Here is a 23869-nt window from a genome sequence, read left to right as displayed (position 1 = left end):
TACGCGGGACCCAACCGCACTCTTCTCCGCCTTCAGTCTCGCCCGCGGCGAGCGCGGCGCTGCGAGCGCGGCCCGGCGTCCGCAGCGAAAGTGCGGCCGGCGTGCGGCGGTGTCGGCGCAGACGCGGCGTGCGGGCGGGAAGATGGCGGCTGGCTTCAAGTGAGTGTCCGCGGCCCTGGCTGGTGCTGCGTGCTGGTGCAGGGCGGCTTCCTAAGTTTACGCTCGGGTGGGAACCCCTGGCCTGGAGGCCGACTCCGAGACCGAGCGGGCGGGAAGCCCATCTGGGCGCTGGGCGAAGTGCGGAGCGGGAAGGCGCGGCGTGGCGTCGCGTCCCCGCGCTCCTCCCCACTTACTCCTAAAAGAACCGCAGCGCTTCCAAAGCCTTTACCTACAGCCTTCACGGGTGCCAGTTGGGTGACGTCTATTGACTCCCAAACAGTGACGTTTTTAAGTGGACGAAACACGTTAAGAGTCTAAGAGAAACCGATGATGCTCAAAGAGTTGTCTCATTGTGTATTAATCCTAAATTCATGATACACGAAGAAAACCTATTTGATCTCTGAGGTTGACGCTGGTTCATTGCCTACAGTCATAATGGAAGAATATGGTAAATTTCAGTTGTAGTTAAATAAAGATGTAACTTTTTCCCTGTACGAAACCCTGCTTCAGAGCAAGAATGACAAGGTGATTTTAACACCTGGATTAATCCTCTTAAAGATGTCAGAAGGCTTTGGACTCCAATACTGATTGTTAGGGCGGCAGTGGGCTGTGATTGCTACTGGAAAGGTAGCTACTTTTTATAATTACTTACAGGTAACAAAATAAACATCAGAATTCATAAAGGAAAAACCAGGTTACAGATTGTGGAGACTTACACTCCCTAGTTTCTGGATTTATGTTAAAATGCATTAACTCACCTTAGATATATTTTTAAATATTTCAGAACTGTGGAGCCTCTGGAGTATTACAGGAGATTTCTGGTGAGTAAAGGTGATTAGGTACATGTTTTATGCATTTTGGGAACAATATCATATGGTTCTTTTAAAGACAAATTTCACTTAATTCATTATAGTTAATGAGGTTTAATTAGTTTCTCCTGGTGTATGTAAACTACACATGTAGTCTGTTTTCCTTAAAAACTTAGAAAGAAAACTGCCGTCCTGATGGAAGAGAACTTGGTGAATTCAGAACCACAACTGTCAACATAGGTGAGGCTATATTTAAATTTCAACCATATGGCATTCCCAAGCTCTAACCCCTGTACCTCTTAAGGTTTTTCAGGCAAATTCTACCATGTGTAGAATTTATTTAGAATGTAATTTGATTTTGTATCAAGAGCTTTTTATCTGAACAGCCCTGTGACTGAATAAGAAATTATAAACTCAAATTGAAGGGCAGTAAAGTCACTCTTAAAACACTAATGCTAATTTTTAATAGTAATACCATTTTAAAACTAACGGCTTGAACTTTGCATAAAGTTTCACAGGCAATCGGTATGTATAACAAGATAATCCTATACAGCAAACTAAATCACTTAATTGTATCGGTAATTCCGTACTTGTTTTCCTTGGTTTTTTATTTTGCTTAAATACTGTACTTATATTTTCAGGTTCAATTAGTACTGCAGATGGTTCTGCTTTAGTAAAGCTGGGAAATACTACTGTAATCTGTGGAGTTAAGGCGGTAGGTATGACATTTGAATTATCAAATTAGCTTCACGTACTTACAAAATTGTAATTACAGTATAATTCTAATGTTGAATGTGCTTTTACTGTCTTACTTTCCCAAGTGTTTTTGTGTATGTATATGAGATAATGCACCCCAAGTTTAATGACTAAAATGAAACAGGGTTTTAAATCTTCATCACCCTAAACTTTTAAAGAATTTGGTTATATCATTTGAGAAAGTAAGATTTTATGGTGGCATCCTTTTTGCAATCATGGCCTTTTAATCTGTAAATCTGCAGAGAATTTCATACTGTTCAAAAGAGAAGCTTGAGGGAATAATAGTTAGCATTTATTGATTACACTGTTACTTAACCCAAGTTCAGATTCTATCTGTAAAGTTGGGGTGATATCTAACAGTACGATGAACACTTACTCCTTGCCAAGTTTTATGCTGGGAACTTAATGGCATCATCTCCTTTGGTCCTCATGAATAGTCCCTAGGAGTAGGCACTATTATTCTGCCCACTTGACAGACAGGAAGTTAAATACTTGCCCCAGATCTTCAAGTCAGTAAGTGAGAGTCTGACATTTGAACTGACCTAGTGACTACAGAGCTCTTGAACACTGCTAGTATCTAAGTCTGGCTGTGTCAATGTCACTTGTGGATTAAATTTGATTTTTTGGCTACTGTGAGTAGGAGGGAACATGGGGCAGAAGCCTAATTAACATTTTTTTAAAAGACCCTAGGTAATGTAAGCAGCACATGGTCTACTATGCTGTACTGCTTTTTTAGCTTACAAAGCTATTGTGAGGATCAGTGCTAATTTCCTGAGAGCCCCTGACACATTTCCCTAAGCACAGAAGATACTTCTGACATGATAGTTAATTAAGCCAAGGTGGTCTTTGGTAATGCCTTCCACAACTAATTGCTAAAATGTCTTCACCATTTTTTGGTAGCTTCTTTCAATAGGAAACATTTGTTTGCTTCTTTAGGAATTTGCAGCACCACCAGCAGATGCCCCTGATAAAGGATATGTTGGTAAGTAAAATGATTTTGCAGTTTTAACACATATACATTTAATGCTAACAACTATAGTTAAGTCCTAGAAGTTGAGTTAAAGTTTTCTGTATATGTTAGCAGATAGCATTGATACAGAATTTCATAAATTTATCAAACCTGTTTGGTCACTTTGTGTTTACATATTCAGGTGTCCTCAACCAATGAAAGTTTTTAATCTAGGTGGCTGCCATTTAGAAACTCTGTTCCCATAGGCTTTTGTTTTAAACCAGTATGTTACTATTATTTTTTTTCTTGTCTTGGATCATCTGTTCTTTGTGGTAGGAACCAACATTTTTAAAATGGGGGGAAAAAATGTTAGGTATGCGTAGGGGTGGTGGAAAGTCTTGTTCCAGATTCAGGTATTTTGAAAGAAGCCAGGAAAACTTTTAAGATTCAGGACTGAAGCCTAATCAGATGCTGAAAAAAAGTAGAAAAACAGAGAAGTATAAATTTCTTTTTATACTTAAAAAGAATCTTAAAAGACCAAAAAGAATTTGTCATGTTACGATGCTTTCCACTAGGAGAAAGTCTATCTGTGGCCATCTCTTTGGGTATGGGTTGATAATACCTTTAACCCTTTATAAGGGGAAGTTTAGTTCATAGCTGCAGTGTTTCTTTCAGTCCCTAATGTGGATCTACCACCCCTGTGCTCATCGAGATTTCGGTCTGGACCTCCTGGAGAAGAGGCCCAAGTGGCTAGCCAGTTCATTGCAGATGTTATTGAAAAGTAAGACTATGCTGATAAAGTTTTACTGTCATTCATTTTCAAATAGTTTTTGACCTTTCATTTTCTGTGCTTTATCATTAAATCAAGTTCACAGATAATTCAGAAAGAGGACTTGTGCATTTCTTCAGGAAAGGTAAGAGGAATAAAGAAGCAATGAGTTTTTATTCTGGAGTGTTTTTCTGTGGGGAAAAGTGAGTGGGAAAATTAAACATTGTCTGGAGATCTTATAGATTTTAGGTGGAATTCTTAAAAAATCAATCTTATTTGCTATCTCAATTATGTAGCTAATAAAAAGGCTTTTTGTTTAATTTTTGGAGATGGTCTCAATATGTAGTCCAGGCTGGCCTTGAACTTGATCCTCTTACCTCAGCCTCCAAAGTAGATTACAGGTGTATGCTACCATATCCTGCTAAAAGCAAACACTGACTTATTCTGTCTGGGCGCTAGCTCTTACACTAAGGTAATCCTAAGAAAAGTGCAGCCATTTTGTCTTCCTTATTGCAGATTAGTTTTTGATTGTGCTAATAATGTTTAAGGTTAATCCACAAGGTAGATTTAAAAAATGTTTGAAAACTCAGAATTAGGTTAAGATCTACATAGCTTTTTCCTATTACATGATGTATAGATTAGCACTGTACACAAAGCTAAATTTCATGTAAAAAGGTTTCTGTGGAAAAGTACATATTGAGTTTCAGCTAGGGCTTTCTAAAACCATTTCCCTCATCTGCGAACCAACCTAGCAGCAAGAATACAAATTCCTTACACACTTATTCCCTTGAGGGAGCTGGAGATGTCATTTGTCAGGTTTGTAGTCAAAAACCAGCTTATCAAACCTGTCCACTTTGATTTTCTACTTTATAAACAAAACATTTGCCCTTGAAGTGTATCTTGCCTAAGGGTTCTGTAATTCTTAGGTCTAAGCAAACAGCAATGTGTTACCTAGAAGGAGTTTAATTTCTTTTTGTGTAAATTCTGTTTTAGCTTGCTTGGGTTCTGTACTGTGATCTTATTTGCCTCGACTATGATGGAAACATTTTGGATGCCTGTACATTTGCTTTGTTAGCGGCTTTAAAAAATGGTAAGCAATCTTAGTAAAAGGCAATATTCCTACTAATGGGTCAGAATTTTTTTTTTCCTTTTCTTTTTTGCAGTACTGGAGTTTGAACTCAGTCTATACCTTAAGCCACTACACCAGCCCATTTTTGTGATTTTTTTTTGAGATAGGATCTCAAAAACTATTTGCCAGGGCTGGCTTCAAACTGAAATCCTTCTGATCTCTGCTTCGTGAGTAGCTAGGGTTACAGGCATGAGCCACTGGTGCCTGGCTCAGAATGTTGTGTTATGAAACATTTATTGTATGTTTGCTTGATAAAGTTTAAAGATTTTTTTTCTCAAAACATTCATCTGTTTCTAAATTAACAAATGACATGTTTTTTCAAATATACTTGAGAGTTTTATATTCTCTAGTGAAGGTCTTTCTCACTGTTTCCTTGATTATATGCATGTGTTAAGAGGTAGGACTACAGTCCTTTTCAAAACAGCACTGATAACGAGGGAATGAAATTTCTAACTACAGTCCAGGTGGTTGGTGAAAATACAACCACCTACAAGTGTTCACCAGGTTCTTTATGTGTTGCCAAAGGGGAGGAGAGTAATGTACTCCATTGTTTTATATGTAAAGCCATAAATGTCACTTTTTTTTTTTTCTAAAGCTATACTAAGGATTCAACTCAGAGGCTTATGCTTGCCTGTCAAGTGCTGTACTCCCCCTCCACTACCAGCTCTTTCTCTTTTGCTTCAGTTATCAGGGCAGGCCTCAGATTATAATCCTCCTACCTATGGCCTCCCCTTTAGCTGGGATCATAGGTATGCACTAACATGCTCAGCTTGCTGAGATGGAGGTCTCGCTAACTTCTTACCTGGGCTGGCCTTGAACTGCCATCCTCCTAATCTCCACTTCCTGAGTAGCTGAGATTATAGATATGAACCATGTTGGCCAGTCTACATGTCACCTTTAATAGTAAAGTTTCTTGGTAAGGCGTCTAGGTAGACTGACTTGTTAAGATTTCAATTACTTGTGCATATCCCTCTCATTGCATTGCTGAAATAACACCAATTATTTAAGCCAGGCATGGTAGTGCATGCCTTTAAACCCAACACTCCAGAGGCTGAGGCAGAAGAATGAGATTTGAGACTGCATAGCTAGACCTTGCCTCAAAACAAAGCAAACAAAATCTAGTTAATTGGTGGTAGAAGATGTAGTTAGTAGCAGTATTGTAGTAACTTAAGACTTAAATTTGAATCCTGCCTGTTATTACTCTCTGCTGAGAATTTCTTATCTGTAATAAAATGGGAATAACAGTACTTTACGAGTGCTGGTGACTGCATTGATACCGTGAAAATGTTTCTTGCATATAGAAAGCAGCTAGACATTTGATTTCTTCCAAAGTGTAAGAGGAGGTAGGAATGTGAGCTGTTCTGAAAAACAATGCTTCTTTCCACTAGATTTTATCTTAATTGTTCTAAGGCACATTTCAAAAGAATTCTCTAGACAAGTTAGAGGGACTAATGAATTAAGAAAGCATAGAAACTGTTTTATACAACAGACTTAACTTTACATATCTGCCCCTTTCTAGTACAGTTGCCTGAAGTTACTATAAATGAAGAAACTGCTTTAGCAGAAGTTAATTTAAAGAAGAAAAAGTATTTGAGTATCAGAACACATCCAGTTGCAACTTCCTTTGCTGTGTTTGATGAGTAAGTTAATCAAAAGCATTTAAAAAATTCTGTATTGGTTAATGTAATGGCTTGTTACTTGGAAGATGCCTGAAGTGACCACACCTCCTAGTTTGCCCCGGAAATTTTGAGACCATGCACTATTATTTGTAGTGAACCCTTCCACTTTCAAAAACATCCTGATTTGGATGACTAATTTTGTACTCACCTTACTTGTCCCAACTTGGTTTTATTTATTCTATTATTCTATTTTTTAAAAGGCAATGTTCTACTACTGAGTTATTACTCCAAACCCTATTCCTATATAATTTTGAATTCTTTCACCAAAGACTTACTTGAAGTTATCTTCCGTATTTGCCAAGAACTAATACATTCACAAACTGGAAAGCAAAAATATTTTTAGGATTACTAGATTTTAGGTTGCTATTTAACTTGTTTCCTATTCTGGCTGCTCTATAAGCTAACATGCAAATATGATGTTTAGTGTTCTTTTAAAGTGAAATTTGGTAATTTGACAAATTGATAACCTACTTGAAAAAAAAATTTAAATAGCACATTGCTGATAGTTGATCCTACCGGAGAAGAGGAGCATCTGGCCACAGGAACTTTAACAATAGTAATGGACGAGGAAAGCAGGCTCTGTTGTCTTCACAAACCAGGTAGGTAGATGCTGCAAACTCAGTGTGAGCTTTATATTAGGGAGGGCCACATGGAATGTGGGATGTTTCATGGTTTACCTCAGATTACATTTGTTTTGGTGGACTGGAGGAAGCAGGGCTTCTTGCTTGAGCCATGCTTCCAGTCTGTTTTGCTGCGGCTGTTTTGGAGATGAGGTCTTGAGAACTGTTTGTCTGAACTTGCCTTGAACCTCTTGATCCTTCCCATCTTAGGCTCCCAAGTAGCTAGGTTTACAGGCATGAGCTGCAGCATTCAGTTCATAAGTGGTTTTAAACTTATGGCATAGCCTAGATCTTTTTAAAACATAACTTACAGATAGTGAGACCACACCATTGATTTATAAACTAAGATAACTAAGAGATTAAAAGTGTTGGCATAATAATTTTTCAGGTGGAAGTGGACTAACTGGAGCTAAACTTCAGGACTGTATGAGTCGAGCAGTTACAAGACACAAAGAAGTAAAAAAACTAATGGATGAAGTAATTAAGAGTATGAAACCCAAATAAACAGCCACCACATTTTCAAAACAGATTTGTAAAAACTGTATTTGTTATACTGTCCACAAACTTTTTATACTAAATAAATATCAAACTACATTCTTCTGAAAGATGTTTCTACTATTTTTTAGGTCATGTCCACGTATATTATGTACAGCGAAACCATTTTGAAAAAGCAATGACTTAGGCAGTTTCCCTGTTTTCATTTAAAAATCAAAGGGTTGTGCTTCTGTAGAAATAGCGATGTAAAATACTGACACCTTAAAAAACAGTAGAAACTCAATTCTTTTGATTCAATGCTCTTCTGTTGTTTTGTTTAAAAAAAAAAAAAAAAAAGAACTCAGAATTTTGGAGTGGTTGGTGTGCCTCTCTTCATTTTACTTTTTGACTGGCTGCCTGTATGCCGATGCCGATGTAGCTGAGCTGTTTGTGCTGCTGCTGCTGCCACAGCCATTTGATGCTGCAAGAATCGCAACTGCTGCAAAAGGGAGGGGAAAAAAATCAAGTCACGGAAAGGCAGGCACATATGGGAAGGTGCTTTTCCTGAGCGTGATGGAAACAACAAAACTGAAAGGGAGAAAGGGACTATAACACTGAGACAATGCACAGTCAAACAGCACCAGTGGCACAAAAGCCTGCTGAGGGCTTGAAAAGTGATTCTTTGCAAACTTCACAAATATTTGTTACTTAGCCCTGCCAGTCCATACTGCAGTAACTCAGCAACTTCAGTTACCATTTTGTTGTAGAATGATAGTTTATAGCAAAAAACCACCCTGAATATCAAGATAGTCAACTCTTAATATGCCGACTTTCCTTCCTAAAATAACATTGTGCTAAATAAACAGATATGACATTTACTAATGGGAACACTTTTCTGCAGTACAGTATTAGAAAGTTTAACATTTGGCACTTAAAACTGTTTCAGAATATACTGCAAACTAGAAAGAGGTACGTTAATGTGCCACCAGCATGTCAAGAAAGACTTCTTAGGAAAATAAGTGCATAAAATAAGTGTATTCAGTGCTCCAAGCTGACTGGCTAAAATGTCAGACTTTTAAATTAAACTTAGTAAATTATTTACCAATTACTGCACAGTCTTAAAAGACAGTAAAATAAACCTAAAGCATGGTATTTGGAGGTACTTTTGGAGCTGAGTATCTTAAAAAATGTAATCAGAGTGAAGTTGCTGGATTACTTGTATTTGTTGCTGCTGCTGTTGAAAGGCAGAGGAGAGCTGGAATCTCTGCTGAGGAAGGCTTTGCTCAGGTCTGTTCTCGGCAGAGCCAAGCTGAGACAACACTACAGAGAGGAGAAGGGGAAAGCAGGCCAGTCAAAAAGTTTGAAGACTACCAGGGTTAGAAAAGGACAACACAGAAAATGAAATAATAGAAAAAGTTAGCAGTATGATTAATTTTAAGTATCAAATCACAGACATTTCAGAATAAACTTAGTTCTCCTGTTAGTTGAGGGTACCACTGATACGAAGCTTTCTGGACATAGAAAGGGAAGGGGGTACACATGTGCCAAGGCACTGTATCCCTCCCTGTCTTGCATATCAATGAAATCTGGTACTGGTAATATTTTTTAGAAGTCTTTCCTGTATAATATAAAGGAGCACATTATTTTATAAGCATACCCATGAAGTGGAAAGGGGGATGGAAGAAATCCAAAGTATCATAATGACAAAACTAGTACAAGTGCTTTAAACAAAAGATATGGTATCATACTACTCTATTAATGATAACAGTGGTGAACTAACATTATTGTTTGTTCATGTACAAGTGAGGAAGGTTAAAGCCTATACGGTTTAAGTGATTCAAAATAGTTAGTGGTAAGCCCAGAGACCAGAGACAGAAACAGTCTCATGGTTTTTTAGCCTAGACTTCCACTAGATTATACTATTAGCTATTTTAGAAAATGTGGCAAAGACATAATTATAAACTTCAATTTGGAAATTAGCTCTAAACTAGAACCTTAGATTTTTATTTTCAAAACAGTGACTTTGATTATTCTATTCTAAAGGTTTTATAAATTCAGAAACTGGAAGTTGTACAGAAATCTAAGGACATCATAGTAATAAATAGTGATCATTATCATTTATCACAGTGATAAATCAAAATGTTGACATATTCACTGATTAAATCCTCAAACTCACAGCTTTCTAATGCAGGTGGCTTACCGATTTTAAGTAAATGTGAAGTATGAAGTATTGTCAATTGTCAAGACAAGATTCACTGTTTTGTTTTACTGTTTACTGTTGGAAGCAATGAGTAATCACTCAGTTTCATTTTTTTACAAATGACAAAAATGATTCAAATTATGCTACTAACTATGAATAAGTAATGCAATAAGCTATGACAATGAGACAAAAGAGTATGCAAGGTAAGAAAATGTAGTCTTGTAAAGACTGAAAACTGCTTTGATAGCTTCCTGATAAGTTCATTAATTGGATAAATTTTGTCAAAAAACTATAATTAGAAGAACAACTTCTATATTACATAATTCGAAGCTCTTAATGGTCAAATTAATGAGAAAATCTCAGCCAGCCCTAAACTGATGTAACAGTTTAACAGATTTAATACAATTTTGTTTTTTCATGTTTACTGCTTACAAGTGAAGAAAAAAAATAACAAGTGGTGAGATCCCAAATGACTTTTAGTAAGTTCAGCTTATGAAGTTAAGAAGATACATACCAGCTGCCTGCGACTGCATAAAACTTCCTACTCCAGTCAGATTAATAACAGCAGCTTGCTGAGCAGACAAGGCCTGTTCTTGACTAGTTGAACCTTGGTCAGACCCCTGAATTTAAAAAATAATAAATGACTTATACAAAAAAGAAAAAAACATTAAGTTGGTGAACAGAATATATTTTCTTGTTTGAGGGGGGAGGAAAAAAAAAAACCAACATTACCTTAGATCTTATAAAAGAAATAACGTAAGGGATAGACTATACAACTAAGTAGAGTTAGTAAGAATTGAAAGAAAATAAAAGTTTATTGTTTAGAATTAAATTTGTATTTTTTTACAGTTTTAAAATTTTTTTATTTTTTAAATTTTTATTTTATTCATATGTGCATATCTCCCCCCTTCCCCTACCCCCTCCCCCTTTCCCCCCGCCCTGTATTTTTTTACTTTTAATGCTACATTAATCCCTAAGACTTTTTGTTTTGGAGACAGTGTCTTACTCTGTTGCCCTAAGATTTCTTATAAAGCTTCATTAAAACATATATATTTTTTTTTTTTTTTGGCCAGATGCCAGTGGCTCACACCTATAATCCTAGCTAAGCAGAGATCAGGAGATCATAATTTGAAGCCAGTCCTAGGCAAAATAGTTTGTGAGACCCTATCTCAAAAAAAAAAAACAAACAAAAATAACAAAAACCCACCACAAAAAAAAGGCCTATCAGAGTAGCTCAAGTGTTCACAGTGCCTGCCTATCAAGCATGAGGCCCTAAGTTCAAACCCCAGGGCCACCAAAAACCATTTTTTTCTTTAAAGCTTAAAATGCTCTTGCAATGCAGCTTTGGGATTTCTTAACTTAGCTTCAAGGAAACAGGCATATAGAATGTAAAGGAAAAAAAATGTTCTTACATGCAAATGGTCTGAATGTCTAGGTGTCATATACTGAGGAATTTATTAAAAGATAGTAGGTTTACTAAGATTGGAAAATAATAGATCAGCATATAGAATCAATACTGTAGCTGGGCAAGGTAGTACACACGTGTAATCTCAGCACTCAGGAGGCTGAGGCAGGAGGATTAAGAGTTTGAAGCCAGCTGGGCTACACAGAGAGCTCCTGTATCAAACAAACAAACTGATCAACCAAAGCAACAAATCAAAACAAACCCAAAAACCCTCCAATACTATATACTAGTAGGGCCCAAATTAAAGCAGTACCATAAATGACTTTAAAGAAGAAAAAAACTTATATATGTATCTAACAAAACATACACAGGACCTTTCACCAAAACACACAAAATACTGACTTTGGCCTACAAAGTATGTGTGGTTCATGGTTCATGGACTGGCATAATAAGGAAATATTAATGAAAGCAACTGTCGCCTAACAACAGATTTAATTCAATTACTTAACAAAGGTACAGAAGGAATTTAATTGAAGAACAACTGCTTTTCAATAAATGGTGCTGGAGCATTTGGATATTCATGGCCAAAATCTGATCATGGACCTAAGTCAATGCCTTATACAAAAATTAACTACAAATGTGTTGCAAGTTTAAAACAGAAAACTATAAAACTGTTAAAAGAAAACAGGAGAAAATCTCTGGAACCTAAGGCTAGGTGAAGCATTTTTAGTCATTACACATCAAATTCATTCTGTGGTTGTTATTTTTGTATTTTCTTGAGACAGGGTCTCACTATGTAGTCCAGGCTGGCCTCTAACTCACAATTTTCCTGCCTCAGTCTCCAGAGTACTGGGGTTACAACCACCACACCAGGCTATAAAGGAAAGCAATTAACTGGACTTCATCAAAATTAAAAAAATTGTCTCCTGCAAAAAGACACCCTTTACTACCACCTAAAGTAATGTCTGAAATAATACTGCAGTGTAACATATAAGACAAAAACTACATTTATCTTGAGGGGACACTAACTTAGGAGAAATTACGTAGAAGAACTTGGCGTTGAGTGACTCAGAGAACCCTCTTGAATGTGGAACTCAGTTCATGAGATGAATAATATATCGGCACTAGAACAGAGATTATAAAATAAAAGAAAACCTAAAATGCAAAAAACCATAGCAGATAAAATTACCTCCCTAAAAAGACTTCACAAAGCTAAATAAAGTTACGTAATCACAAATAACCTAGAAAAAGAACAAACACCTATAAGAAGTAACAATACTAATAAATAAAAACACCCAGGTAAAAACAAAAATTAACCAAAGGAAGCAAAAAAAAAAAAAAAAAGAATTACCAGAGACACAGAAGAGATACAGAAGGTCACTTACTAATTTTAAGGTGTCAATTAATCGAGGACTTAACAATCCTAAAATATGTATGCCTCTAACAATAGTTTCAAAAACAACCTTGAAGTGGGGCCAGGTGGGGTGGGGAACACCTGTAATTCCAGCACTCAGAAGGCAGAGGCAGGAGAATTTCAAGTTTGAGAACCTATCTCAAAAAAAAAAAAAAAAAAAGTCTTCAGCAAAAGCTAATATAACTGGAAGAAAAAAATACCAATTTCCATGGTTTGGGTTGGAGACGTCAACAGATACTCTTAGTATTTAATAGAACACACAGAAAGCAAGTCAGTAAGGTTGTACAAGACCTGAATACTACCATTACTGTGCTCTGATACAGAATGCTCCTAAAGAGAAACATAATTTTGACACACGTTAACCAAGACAGACCACATTCTGGGCAATAAAACAACATCAACAAACTCCAAAGAAATGGAAGTTTATTATGAGACCATAAGTGGATTTAAGCTACAATTACAGAAAAATAGTATAGGAAATGCTTATTTCTACAAATAAGACCACTTGAAATATATGAGAAATATGTCCTATGTTCTATGGTAAAACCATAGGGAGGGTTAAAATCCACATACCTGCTCCCCTGGCTGTTGAGGACTAGAAGCTGTGGGCTGCTGAGGTGGTTGTGGTGCAAACTGTGAGAGTTGCTGCTGTTGCTGCTGCTGCTGCTGTTGCTGCAGGGTGTTAAAAATGACCGAACCACCAGGAAGCTATTCAAATTATAAACAAGAATTAATCAGCCAACTTTAAATTATTTTACATGAAATATTTAGATTCTTTATTCTACAAATGTTAATGGAGCATTTATTATGTGTTAGGCACTGTTCTTGGCACTGAGGGAAACAGGTGAGCAAAAGCAAAACCAGGGATGGGGATGAAATTCTGTGGTAGAACACTTGCTTAGTATGTGCAAGTCTCTGAGTTTGATCCCCAAAAGCACACACATACAAAGACACAAACAACAAACCCCAGCAAAACAAAACAAGTTGCCTGCTCTTTAAAAAGATCTGCTTTTTATTTATTTATTTATTTTTTGAGTGCTATTGCTTTGGATCCCAAAATATGTTAATAACTCATATTTTTTGGTGATTCCAGAGTTTGAACTCAGGACCTCACGCTTGCTAGATCCACGTCTTTAGCCTTTCTGCTCTGATTAATTTTGAGATAGGGTATTGCTTTTTGCCCACAATGATTCTCCTATTTTTGCTTCCTGTGTAGTTGGGATGATAAGCATGAACCACTATGCCCAGCTTTTATTGGCTGAGATGGGGGGACGGGAATCCTCACAAACCTTTTGCCTAGGCTGGCCTCAAACCACAATCCTCCTGATCTCAGCCTCCCAAGCATAGCTAGGATTACAGGCTTGAGAAACCACACCCAGCTATTAATACTCTTAAATTTAAATATCAGCTATTAATACTCCTAAACATAAATCTCTCTGCTTCAAATTAATAGCTATCCAAATTGACATACTACTTTTTATCTAGCCCTCCTTATACATCAACATAAAAGAACATTAAATGCATTAGAAAGAATAAACAAACCAGGTATGGTGACACATGCCTGTAACCCTAACACTAGAGAGGCTGAGGCGGGAGAATTAGCCTGCCTCAGCTATATAGGGAGAACCTGTCTCAAAAAAGAAAAGAAAAAAGTGTGAATCAGAAATTTATATTAAAACAACCCACTCCCTAAAATTTGTTTTAGCTCTGCTAAAAAACCTAAAAATGCATGGATTTTAATATAACATGAAGAATCTGGAATTGAAAAAAATGAATTAAACGTCATACTTAGTGTGGAGATCATTACTTGCTCTTCTTGTGAACTTAAATTAAAAACAATTTTATGAAGCATACAGAAAATTTCAGATTAAAAATTAATAATGCACCAGAAAGATAGTTTTTCCATTTTAAGCTAGTGAAGTTTTAAGTTATAAGCACTTTGAGGTCCTTAGAACAAACGCCAAAGTAAACACCAACCATAGAACTTTTAGGTCTGTATAGTTTAAAAAAAAAAAAAAAAAAAAGGTGGGGGGTGGGGGGGAGTGGAGCTCTGAATAAAATATCTACATCCAACACAGATCACTGGTTAGGTAAATTTGGACACAGCACAAGTTCAATGTCCTTTCTCAATCAACAGATAGTAAATGTAGGGAAAAAAAATGGCCTTACAAGCTGGCTTTGTCCTTATTCCTTTTTATCAGTGTTACATAGGATTTTTCCTCCTCTTAAAAGTGTGGGAAGCTCCCCCAGAGAAAAATTCCAATAGCAACATGCAGGGAGGCAGTCTAAGTAAACCAATGTGAGCTAGTCTTGTCCGTATCACAAGTATACTATTCTGCAAATACAGTCTACAAAACAACACATTTGTGTCATGTGTAAGAAATAAGTGTAAATTTTAGCTCTAAGCAAATTTTCTGATTTGTTATGACTCAATACCAGGTTAGGTAAGCTGTTAGTTACTGCCATTTCCCAATAATCCATAGCTCTGCCATTTCTTATCATCAGATTTCTATATTCAGATCTCCCTTCAAGTTCTCTGCAGATAATTTCATCCAATTTTGAAACTACTAGGTTAATACCTGCCTCCTTTAAATTAAAGAACATAGTATAAGACCCAAAATATTCAGATTCACAATATGTAAATTCTCCATCTTCTCTTTCTCTCTCTCTGTGGTGCTAGGGATTGAACTCAAAGCCTTGATTCATGTTAAGTAGGTACTCTACTGCTGAGTTATATCCCCAGGCTCCATATTGTGTCTTTCACTATGAACATGATGACACAATAACATGTAGAAAATCTTCATCATTAGATACATACTACAAGCCAACATTTACTGAATGACTAGTAGGTACCTGTCACTGCACTAAAGTCATGCTGTCTGCTAGGCATGGTGGTGCACGCCTGTAACCCCAACACTTGAGGCTGAGGCAGAGGATCATGAGTTCTGGACAAGCCTGGGATACACAGTGAGACCCTGTCTCAAAACAAAAAAACCAAAAAAAACAAAAAAAAAAAGAAAATGATACTGCCTTCAGGGAAAGAACATAGTCATTTAAAAAAACTCCATTCAAGCACAAAAATCTATTGTAAGCAAAGAGTATACATACATGTATGCATAAAAATGAAAAGAGGAATTTGTGTATCTACGACCACTATAGTAAGCACATATCTGCCTAAGTATGCATAAACTCTCCTGACTGGAGCAGCTATATCTTGATTAGGCAGGACTGCTGGAGAAAACGAAAAGTACGCTCTTATGAAATACCAATTCTTTCTCCTTATTCATTGGACCACACAAAAGTTGCAAAACCACACCTTTAGAAGATTCTGAACAGATCTCAAATCTTCAAATATTGACATGTAAAGATATATATTCTTTTATAAAAATCAAAATGTAGCAATTGTCATCAAAAGCAGTTCTTCAGGTTTACCTGGAGTAGATTTAAAGGCCTGAGATTTGAAGTATTTTTTAAACCAAACGGAATACCTGTTTAAAAAAACTCATGGTTATAATGGCATTGAAAATATTACCCATGAAAATAATTTATACTGTAGTATATATAAATACATTTTACGTACTTTCTCAATAGATGTACTTATTTTCATACTTCTAAGACATCTTTAAAAAACCCCAATTTTCTTAAATATTTATCAATACTAGTATCTAATTCAAAATATAGATTACTAGATGTACAGTACATTCTGTATTTTAGAAGCAGACTTCTTTTTCGCTATTCTAACTATTAGTTGGACAGTGTATTCTAGAATCATGTGGACACTAAGCATGTGAATATAACAAAACTACCAAGTACTGGCACCTATTTTCCAGTGATGTATAATAAATACTACAATAATCTCATCTCTGAGAATTCGTGTGCTCTGTTTCTTTTCTTATTTAAGTACAAAGGACAATGATCAGAATGTTGAGGAAAGGTGTATATTATATGTATGGAAAATCAGAGTCAAGAAATAATGCTTTGTTAATTCTGAATTTGTTCCTAAAAATTAGTGATACAACTTACAACACATCTTAAAGGGTGAAGTAAACTTTATAAATAAAAAGCCATAACGTGGGCTTTGTGGGCCACATACAGCCTCTGTGACTTATTTTTTTTCCTTCTTTAAATCAATTTAAAAACCAACTTGGGAGGCTAAGGCAGGAGGATCGTGAATTTGTGGCTGGCCTAGACCAAGTAAAAAACTTGCTTAGGATAGACTGTGGGCAAGTTTGCTGACCTTGGTCTGAAAGTATGCGTTTATTTTGCTCAATAACAAAATACATCAATTTGAACACTGAACCTTTCATAAGAAATTGAAAAAAATTAAATTAGATTATGTTAAAACTGGTATCCTTTTCAGGAAAAAGTCTCATGAAAAGGAATTTCTTTAAAAAACTATTACTACTGCTGTGCAGATACATTTCAGGTACTGGAATCTAATTATATTTCTAAGTTCTACACAGTATACAAAGGTATATGATATCTGTATAATGCTTTCTAGTTTACCAAAGGCACTTTCAGACTTCATGTTTCTGAAGCAACTTAAGTTAAAATATTATATTCCCATTTTAAAGTGGATGAAACTGAAGCTAAAGACCCACAGTTAGCACCTGGAGGGCTTCTGCCACTACAGCACATTTATGCTCATTAAAATAGGCATAAACATAAGCTACAGTTAGGAAACCACAGCAGCAGGTTAGCAGGTTTAAATTATATTCTTTGGGCTCCCCTCTCACAACTTATAGAATGAAAGCTTTTGATAACTCTTTCTATGTTGTTTTGCCTGTTAAATCTTTGCTCAACTGTAAGAAACTGAATTGTCCCAAGGTATCAAAAACCCCAGCACACTTGTTTAACTGTTTTTTAGTATATGTAGTAATAACTACTACAATAAAACTACTACTACTGTAAATGATGGCAGCCAAAAAAAATTAAAAGAAAAAACAAAAAAAGACAAATGATGGCAGCAAATATTTTTGAATGCTTGTCATTTCTCAGGCAGTTTAAGTCCTTCATCTATATTTAAATATTTTATTTTTTCAGTACTGGGGTTTGAACTGAGAGCCCAAGTGCTCTACCACACCCTTAGCCTTACATTTATACATTTAATCTTCATGAGTATGAAGCAAGTAAGTCACTATTACTATACCCATTTTATTTATGAGGAAAATGAGGCACAACACTTTCCCAATACTCCGCAATAGTGAGTTGCCCAACTTCAATTCAAATGGAAACGGTCTGGCTTCAGAATCTAGGCTTTTAACAGCCACACTATGTTGCCTCTTTTGCAAAACATGTATTTTCAAACATTTATTTTCCCTGGAATATGACTACATTGATAGCAATAAGGCCACCAGAACTAATTTTATTATAATGTTTGGAAAACAGAAAATATAATGTATATAGACTTGTAGATTTAGTAAGTTTCTTCACAGAAGTTGATTGCTATGTGGTCATTAATTCAAATATCAGAACTTCGAAGGCTTCTGAAATGAAATATCTGGGGTATAATATCTCATGAAATAACGACGTTAAATGCCTTTAGAAATGCCCTTATATAAGATTTTTTACTTTGGCATGCATGTCAATCTTTTTACAGGTTAGTATTTCTGATATCTGACCTGCTTGAGAAGCTGCCTGCATTGCACTGGGCAATGCATTCGGTAGCAAACCTCCTGAGGGTAGAAGGCCACTCAGGTTTATTCCTGTAGGAGTTATGGCACCAGTGTTACAGCCCAGCATGGGGTTTGAACCACTCATCAAAGCCTGTGCCCCACTGCAGAGGAATGAGACAAAGCATTAAACTTGTACTGTAAAAGGAAAAAGCAGCAACAAAATTCCTCACATTAAAAAACAAATTCAGTTATTTCTACATCTTAAAAATCAATTTCTAGGCTCAGTTTCATTTTAATGCCTGAAAGTGGTATGGTTGGCTAAAATTAAGTAATGAGTACATATGAATGTTTTTAAAAAAAATTTAGGAAAGCACTAACCGTGAGATTAAAAGATGGTAACAATGAGGATACACAGAAAAATCTCAGCTGCTGTCAACATAAAGTATCTTAGTGTAGGCCAGAGATGCATTACTAAAATTAAAACATACACGTGAAGACTCATCTGTGCATATCTAAATCACTGTCTCTCAGTTTGAATAATTCACAATTTGTTCTCACAAATGACTACCTTAAAAAAATAAAATCAGGATATCAATGGAAACTTACCAAACAGAGCTCACTACATTGATGAAGTTAAGTCCAGCAGAGTTTGCCATGACCTGGGTGGCTGTGGTTCCTGTAGTTATAGATGTTACCATGGTGGAAAGAGGAATGGTCGTTACAGGCATTGCCTGGCTCAGAGACCTTTGCTGCTGAGCAAACTGAGTTAACAAAGTGGGCTGAGGGGTGAAGCCTGAATCTTGGGGAGTAGGGGTAGCTGAAGGGGTACTAGGAGTTGAGCTCTGAGCATCAGGAGGGTGTGGGGTCGATGAAGGGGTTGGTGTAGGAGTAGATGGCTTAGGAGTTCCAGATCCTGCTCATTGAGAAAAATAAAAATTGCTAGTTTGTTATAAATGGCCAGTCCTTTTTAAAATAAGGTTAATGGAATCTTACTTAGCACTGACAATTTGTTCCAGTTTTTTTTTTAAAGCAGTTAACTGCAAGTGTTAATTTACACATGATACATGAGTGCTGCTACACTCAATTACAATTAAGGATGCAGTATATCAGCTAAAACTCCCATCAGAGATGCTATTACAGTAACAGCAAAAATATACATTTATATTCTACCACAAGACCCACTTAAAAGTTAGTTTCCTACATGCTGCCTTTAGCCTAAAAAGTTCAACAGGAGTTCAAAGTAATTTCACTATTTACGATTTCACTAGTTATATGACTTCTTTAAAAATACTGGTTATTTAGTGTCTCTGCAATAAACTGTGAACATATTTAAATAAGTTAAATATGGTTAATATTTGGCACATACATATACATGTTTAATTCCTAACACATCAAGTTTATCCTGATAAATTTACAAACAGTAATAAAGCAATTATTTGATAGATAATACTGCATCTTTAACAGTAACTGCGTACTTCTGTTTAAATGTAGAATGTATAGAATAATCTGTTGTGAATGAAGTATGCACAGTTTATCAAATTTTTTAAAAAAACAAAAACAAAAAATAAAAACCAAAAAAGTAAAACCAAAAGCTCTTGAGGTGTTTTCTTTTTTAGCTTTCATGTCCTGCAGAAAGAAAGGAAAGAAATGTGAATGTCCAGAAGCTGTCACTCAACCCTTACTTAAAGTAACAACTGTGTGCAGTAGATTACCATAATCCATACCCACAACATAAGAAGTGTGAATAAGACTTTCAGAAAATTTATATTTTTCTTTGTGCAAAACAAGAAGGCAGAAAAATTACACCTTTTGAGCTATCAAGATGAGTATGTTTATACCTAATGAGAAGACCATCCTATCACTGTGCAGTGTACTAAAATTTTCAGCACACATTAGTTACCTATAAAAAAATCTAAAAAACTGGAATTTTTTTTCCCAAATTGGTACTTAAAATATTCAGATAATTTGAAGAAATTCTCCCAAACTAAATCTATCATTCTTTATAGAACTTCTTGATGTTAAAAAAAGTAACCAGTAATGAAAATTACATTTTATTATCTTCAGAATAATACTTCATGATCAACACATTTTAGTAACTGACAACAAGTTATAAAAGAGTGTAGGAGTGTTTTTAAAAAATGGTTTTCAGTTTATTGTATCACCACCACCTTGGAACTAATTGGCTTCTTACATATACAAAGATAGAACCTGTAGCAACAACTCTTATGACATTTTTTTCATACTAGCCACATAGTTTACATAAAGTGTAAAATGATCCTGGAGTACACTGAAATAAATATTTTGCAATCTTATTGCCACATGTAACTATGAGATTATTTTATCAGGAGATATGTAGGTTGCAAGTCTAAAAGAAAGGTATACACAGAGTGCATACATAAGATACAGAAAAACACACAATTACAATAAACACATAATACATACAATCAACAAGAATTCTACTTGAAGCTTCTTGCAGCTTCTACACTTTGGGTACACAGTACACTCATATTTTACTATTCACAGGTTGAGAAAAGCTGTCTTAAGCAAAAGTTTATGAAAACTTTAATGAAGAATTTAAGTTATAACTCACTTTGTGATGAGCTGGCAGGTGACAGGGCAGCTGGAGAAAGCATGCTAACTTGGCTGAGATCAACAGATGACTTTCGAGAAAGACTTGCTGGTTTAGAAGGAGGAGGAGGAGTCGGAGATTTAAGAAAGCTGCTGGCCTGCTGTGGTGTAAAATAGTTACCTAGAAGAAGAGTATAAAAGTTACTTCCTGAACTCATAATTCAAGATTATGTGAATTATAGACATAAAATGAATAAAGTTTGAAAAGAAGAGATTATGACTTGTAGCATTTCTTACTCTGTATTATTGAAAATTAAGGATTTTAGTACCTGAGGAACTATTTCCTGAGCTTGAGGGAAGTTTGATGGGTGGAGGTCGATGTTTTATCCCCTTCCCCAATACTGAAGACTGAACTGACACAGTCTCAGGCTGCTAACAGAGTAACATAAGGTGAAAGTTAAAATTAATATCACCATAACTCCTACATGAAAACAATTTATGACTGCAAAGTACTCTAAGTAGACTGAACTTCATAAATATTACAAAAGAACATTTCACAAGACCCATTAAATAGATAGTAACATACATAAAGGATGAGAGAAAGAATTCTGAGAATTAGGGTAGGGAGAAAAGGTCTGAGGGAGAAGGGCAGAAGACCATGAAGGCAAAGCTTCCATCCTGCTCTACCTATCTGTTCCAGGAAAATAACAACTGTTGAAGTCAGATGGTTAGCACACAGGTATTTATTATACTTATCGTGATGTACTTTTGGAATTTTCCATCATAAAAACATAAATAATAAAAGTTTAAAGAAAACAATCCCCCATCCCTCAAAACATGATCAACATCTCTCAGATTTCTTTGAGAAACAATTAGGTACAAAAAAGTAACAATAATGAAACATACTTCTGTTTCTTTCCCTGGAGAAAGTTGACTTAGACTAGCTGAGCCACTAGAGCTATGTGACATCTTGACTGGACATTTAGCTTCATTCTGGACCAATTCTTGGTACTGATTAATTACCCTAGAATTATTAGGAGAAAACACATAAGGATTGGTTAACCTTACTTATTTATATGATAATGGAATTTGAACTCAGGGATTCTACCACTTGTGCTAACCCCTAGCCCCTAACCTTATTTTAAAGACAAATTTACTATAGAAGATTTTAAAAATAATATCTAAGAGTAATGCTGTTATTGAAAGAATGTTCCACCAAATAACACAAAAATTAAAATTAGGCAATCTATCTAGTGTTGAAAGTACATTCTTGCTGGGCATAGGGACACAGGCCTATAATCTTAGCACTCAGGAGGCTAAGGCTATATAATAGCCAAGGCTTGCCTCAAAAGTGCATTCTTCTAATCTAATGATAAGCTAAGGTTTTAAAACTTTTGCTAATTCTACTAAATATATCTAAAAATATATTTGCAATGTCTTATTTCTAATACAGAAATCACAGGACTCCATTTCTCCTGGACTTCCCTTAGATTTGGATTGAAGTATGACCTTGAATCATCTTCCTTAAATAGATGTCTAAGTTTTCTTATTTAAAACAAAATTGCATTTTAAATGTTATCACACCTTTACCTGGAATCAACAGGATTTTAAAATTGGAAAGGGCCTTAGAGATTTTATTGTTCAATGATCTAATTTTGAAACTGAGGCCTAAAATATTAAATGTTCAAGCAGTTAACTGCATAACTAAAATCAAAGTTTATGATTCCTAATACAGTATCCTCTATCCTATAAAGGTGCACAGCTTTTCATATTCATCACAACAAAAAATAAAGATGCAAGTATTTTTTACCTCTCAGCATCAGTCTTTGACCCAATAATGAACCTAAAACGTTAGAGAGAGAAAGAGAGAGAGAGAAAAAAAAACAAAGAACCCTGGGATTACTTTTGAAGTACCTTGTATTTTAGTACAGTAATATTATAAATTCACTTTAAATCTACCAAAGTACCATTAAACGTTAAAAAAAATTTTAAACTTATGAAGCAATTATAGCTTTGTATGCATTATAAAACAATCATGTAAAGAAGGAATTCAAATGGCCAAAAAACACATGAAAACATGTTCACCATCTCTGGCCATAAAGGAAATGCAAATCAAAATCACACTAAGATTCTACCTCACCCCTGTTAGAATAGCCATCATCAAAAACACCACGAACAACAGGTATTGGCAAGGATGTGGGGAAAAAGGAACCCACATATACCGCTGGTGGGAATGCAAGCTAGTACAACCACTCTGGAAAACAATATGGAGGCTTTTTAAAAATCTAAACATAGATCTGCCATATGATCCAGCAATTCCACTCCTGGGGATATACTCAAAGGAATATGACACAGGTTACTCCAAAGGCATTTGCACACCCATGTTTATTGCAGCGCTATTCAAAATAGCCAAGTTATGGAAATAGCCAAGATGCCCTGCTACTGACAAATAGATTAAGAAAATGTGGTATTTATACACAATGGAGTTTTAATCAGCCATGAAGAATAATGAAATCTTACCATTCTCAAGTAAATGGATAGAACTGGAGAACATCATTCTGAGCGAGGTTAGCCAGGCTCAGAAGACCAAAAATTGTATGTTCTCCCTCATATGCAGACTTTACATCTAGGGCAAATGCAGCAATGTTGTTGGACTTGGGTCACACACTAAGAGGAGAGCACATATGGGAGGAATGGGGATAGGCAGGAAACCCAAAACTTGGAAGTGTTTGATGTCTCCACTGCAGAGGAGCTAATACAGTAACCTTAAAGTGACACAGGTCAATATGGGAAGGTGACCATGAAGTAGTGAAGAGGTTAGGTAGAGATGAAATCAATTCGGGTTGTAATACACTTGTGCATGGAAGCAATGCTAGGAATCTCTCTGTATAGCTATCCTTATCTCAACTAGCAAAGACACTATGTCTTTCTTATTATTGCTTATGTCTTCTCTTCAATAAAATTGGAGAAAAGGGCAGAACAGGTTCTGCCTGGAAGCAAAGTGGGTTATGGGGAGGAGAGGGCGGGGGGCAAGGGAGAGAAATGACCCAACAATGTATACACATATGAATAAATGAATTTAAAAAATCATGTGATTAGTTAGGCTGATTGAACTTAGGGGAAAACTGATTTTGCCTTAAGATGTATTAAAACATAATAGACTACAAATGACCAAGTACTATATACTTTTAAAATGTCTACCCTATAACTAAATCACTGAATTACTGTGTGTAAGACCTTTTGGCCTTCCATTCATTTTAATCTTTGACTCTGTATACATAACAGGATTGCAGAATACCTATTACACAAGGAATATAGCTTAC

General features: G+C 35.8%; 2 protein-coding genes across 19 annotated transcripts in view; one reads left to right on the top strand and one right to left on the bottom strand.

Moving 5' to 3' along the window:
• The first annotated feature begins 62 nt into the window (after positions 1-62).
• On the top strand, positions 63-7475 carry Exosc8 (exosome component 8). Its single transcript, XM_020184516.2, has 11 exons — positions 63-159; positions 944-980; positions 1145-1208; positions 1610-1683; positions 2661-2706; positions 3349-3454; positions 3542-3587; positions 4436-4532; positions 6091-6211; positions 6743-6849; positions 7259-7475. Exons 1-11 carry the CDS (start codon positions 143-145, stop codon positions 7372-7374), a joined length of 831 nt encoding a protein of 276 aa, XP_020040105.1. The 5' UTR covers positions 63-142; the 3' UTR covers positions 7375-7475.
• Positions 7476-7686: 211 nt separating this feature from the next.
• Positions 7687-23869, bottom strand: part of Supt20h (SPT20 homolog, SAGA complex component) — a 36006-nt gene continuing 19823 nt past the window's right edge. For 7 of the 18 annotated variants that reach the window (XM_074043511.1, XM_074043510.1, XM_020184411.2 and 4 more), the window contains 11 exons: positions 22357-22389; positions 21453-21570; positions 20876-20978; positions 20569-20727; positions 18585-18891; positions 17985-18139; positions 15796-15851; positions 12937-13071; positions 10059-10164; positions 8561-8664; positions 7687-7843 (listed from right to left, as the gene is read on the bottom strand). In XM_074043511.1, coding sequence (XP_073899612.1) covers positions 7706-7843; positions 8561-8664; positions 10059-10164; positions 12937-13071; positions 15796-15851; positions 17985-18139; positions 18585-18891; positions 20569-20727; positions 20876-20978; positions 21453-21570; positions 22357-22389 — 1414 coding nt within the window. In that variant the 3' untranslated portion in view covers positions 7687-7705. Of the gene's footprint in view, positions 7844-8560; positions 8665-10058; positions 10165-11978; positions 12074-12936; positions 13072-15795; positions 15852-17984; positions 18140-18584; positions 18892-18939; positions 19605-20568; positions 20728-20875; positions 20979-21452; positions 21571-22356; positions 22390-23869 lie in introns of those variants that run through there. The other 11 variants (XM_074043513.1, XM_074043514.1, XM_020184443.2 and 8 more) reach the window with 7 other exon arrangements.

The sequence above is a fragment of the Castor canadensis genome, chromosome 10, assembly GCF_047511655.1.
Source record: "Castor canadensis chromosome 10, mCasCan1.hap1v2, whole genome shotgun sequence".
NCBI lineage: Eukaryota > Metazoa > Chordata > Mammalia > Rodentia > Castoridae > Castor > Castor canadensis.
The sequence above is the reverse complement of the archived record's forward strand: the minus strand, read 5'-3'. Positions and strand labels throughout refer to the sequence as shown.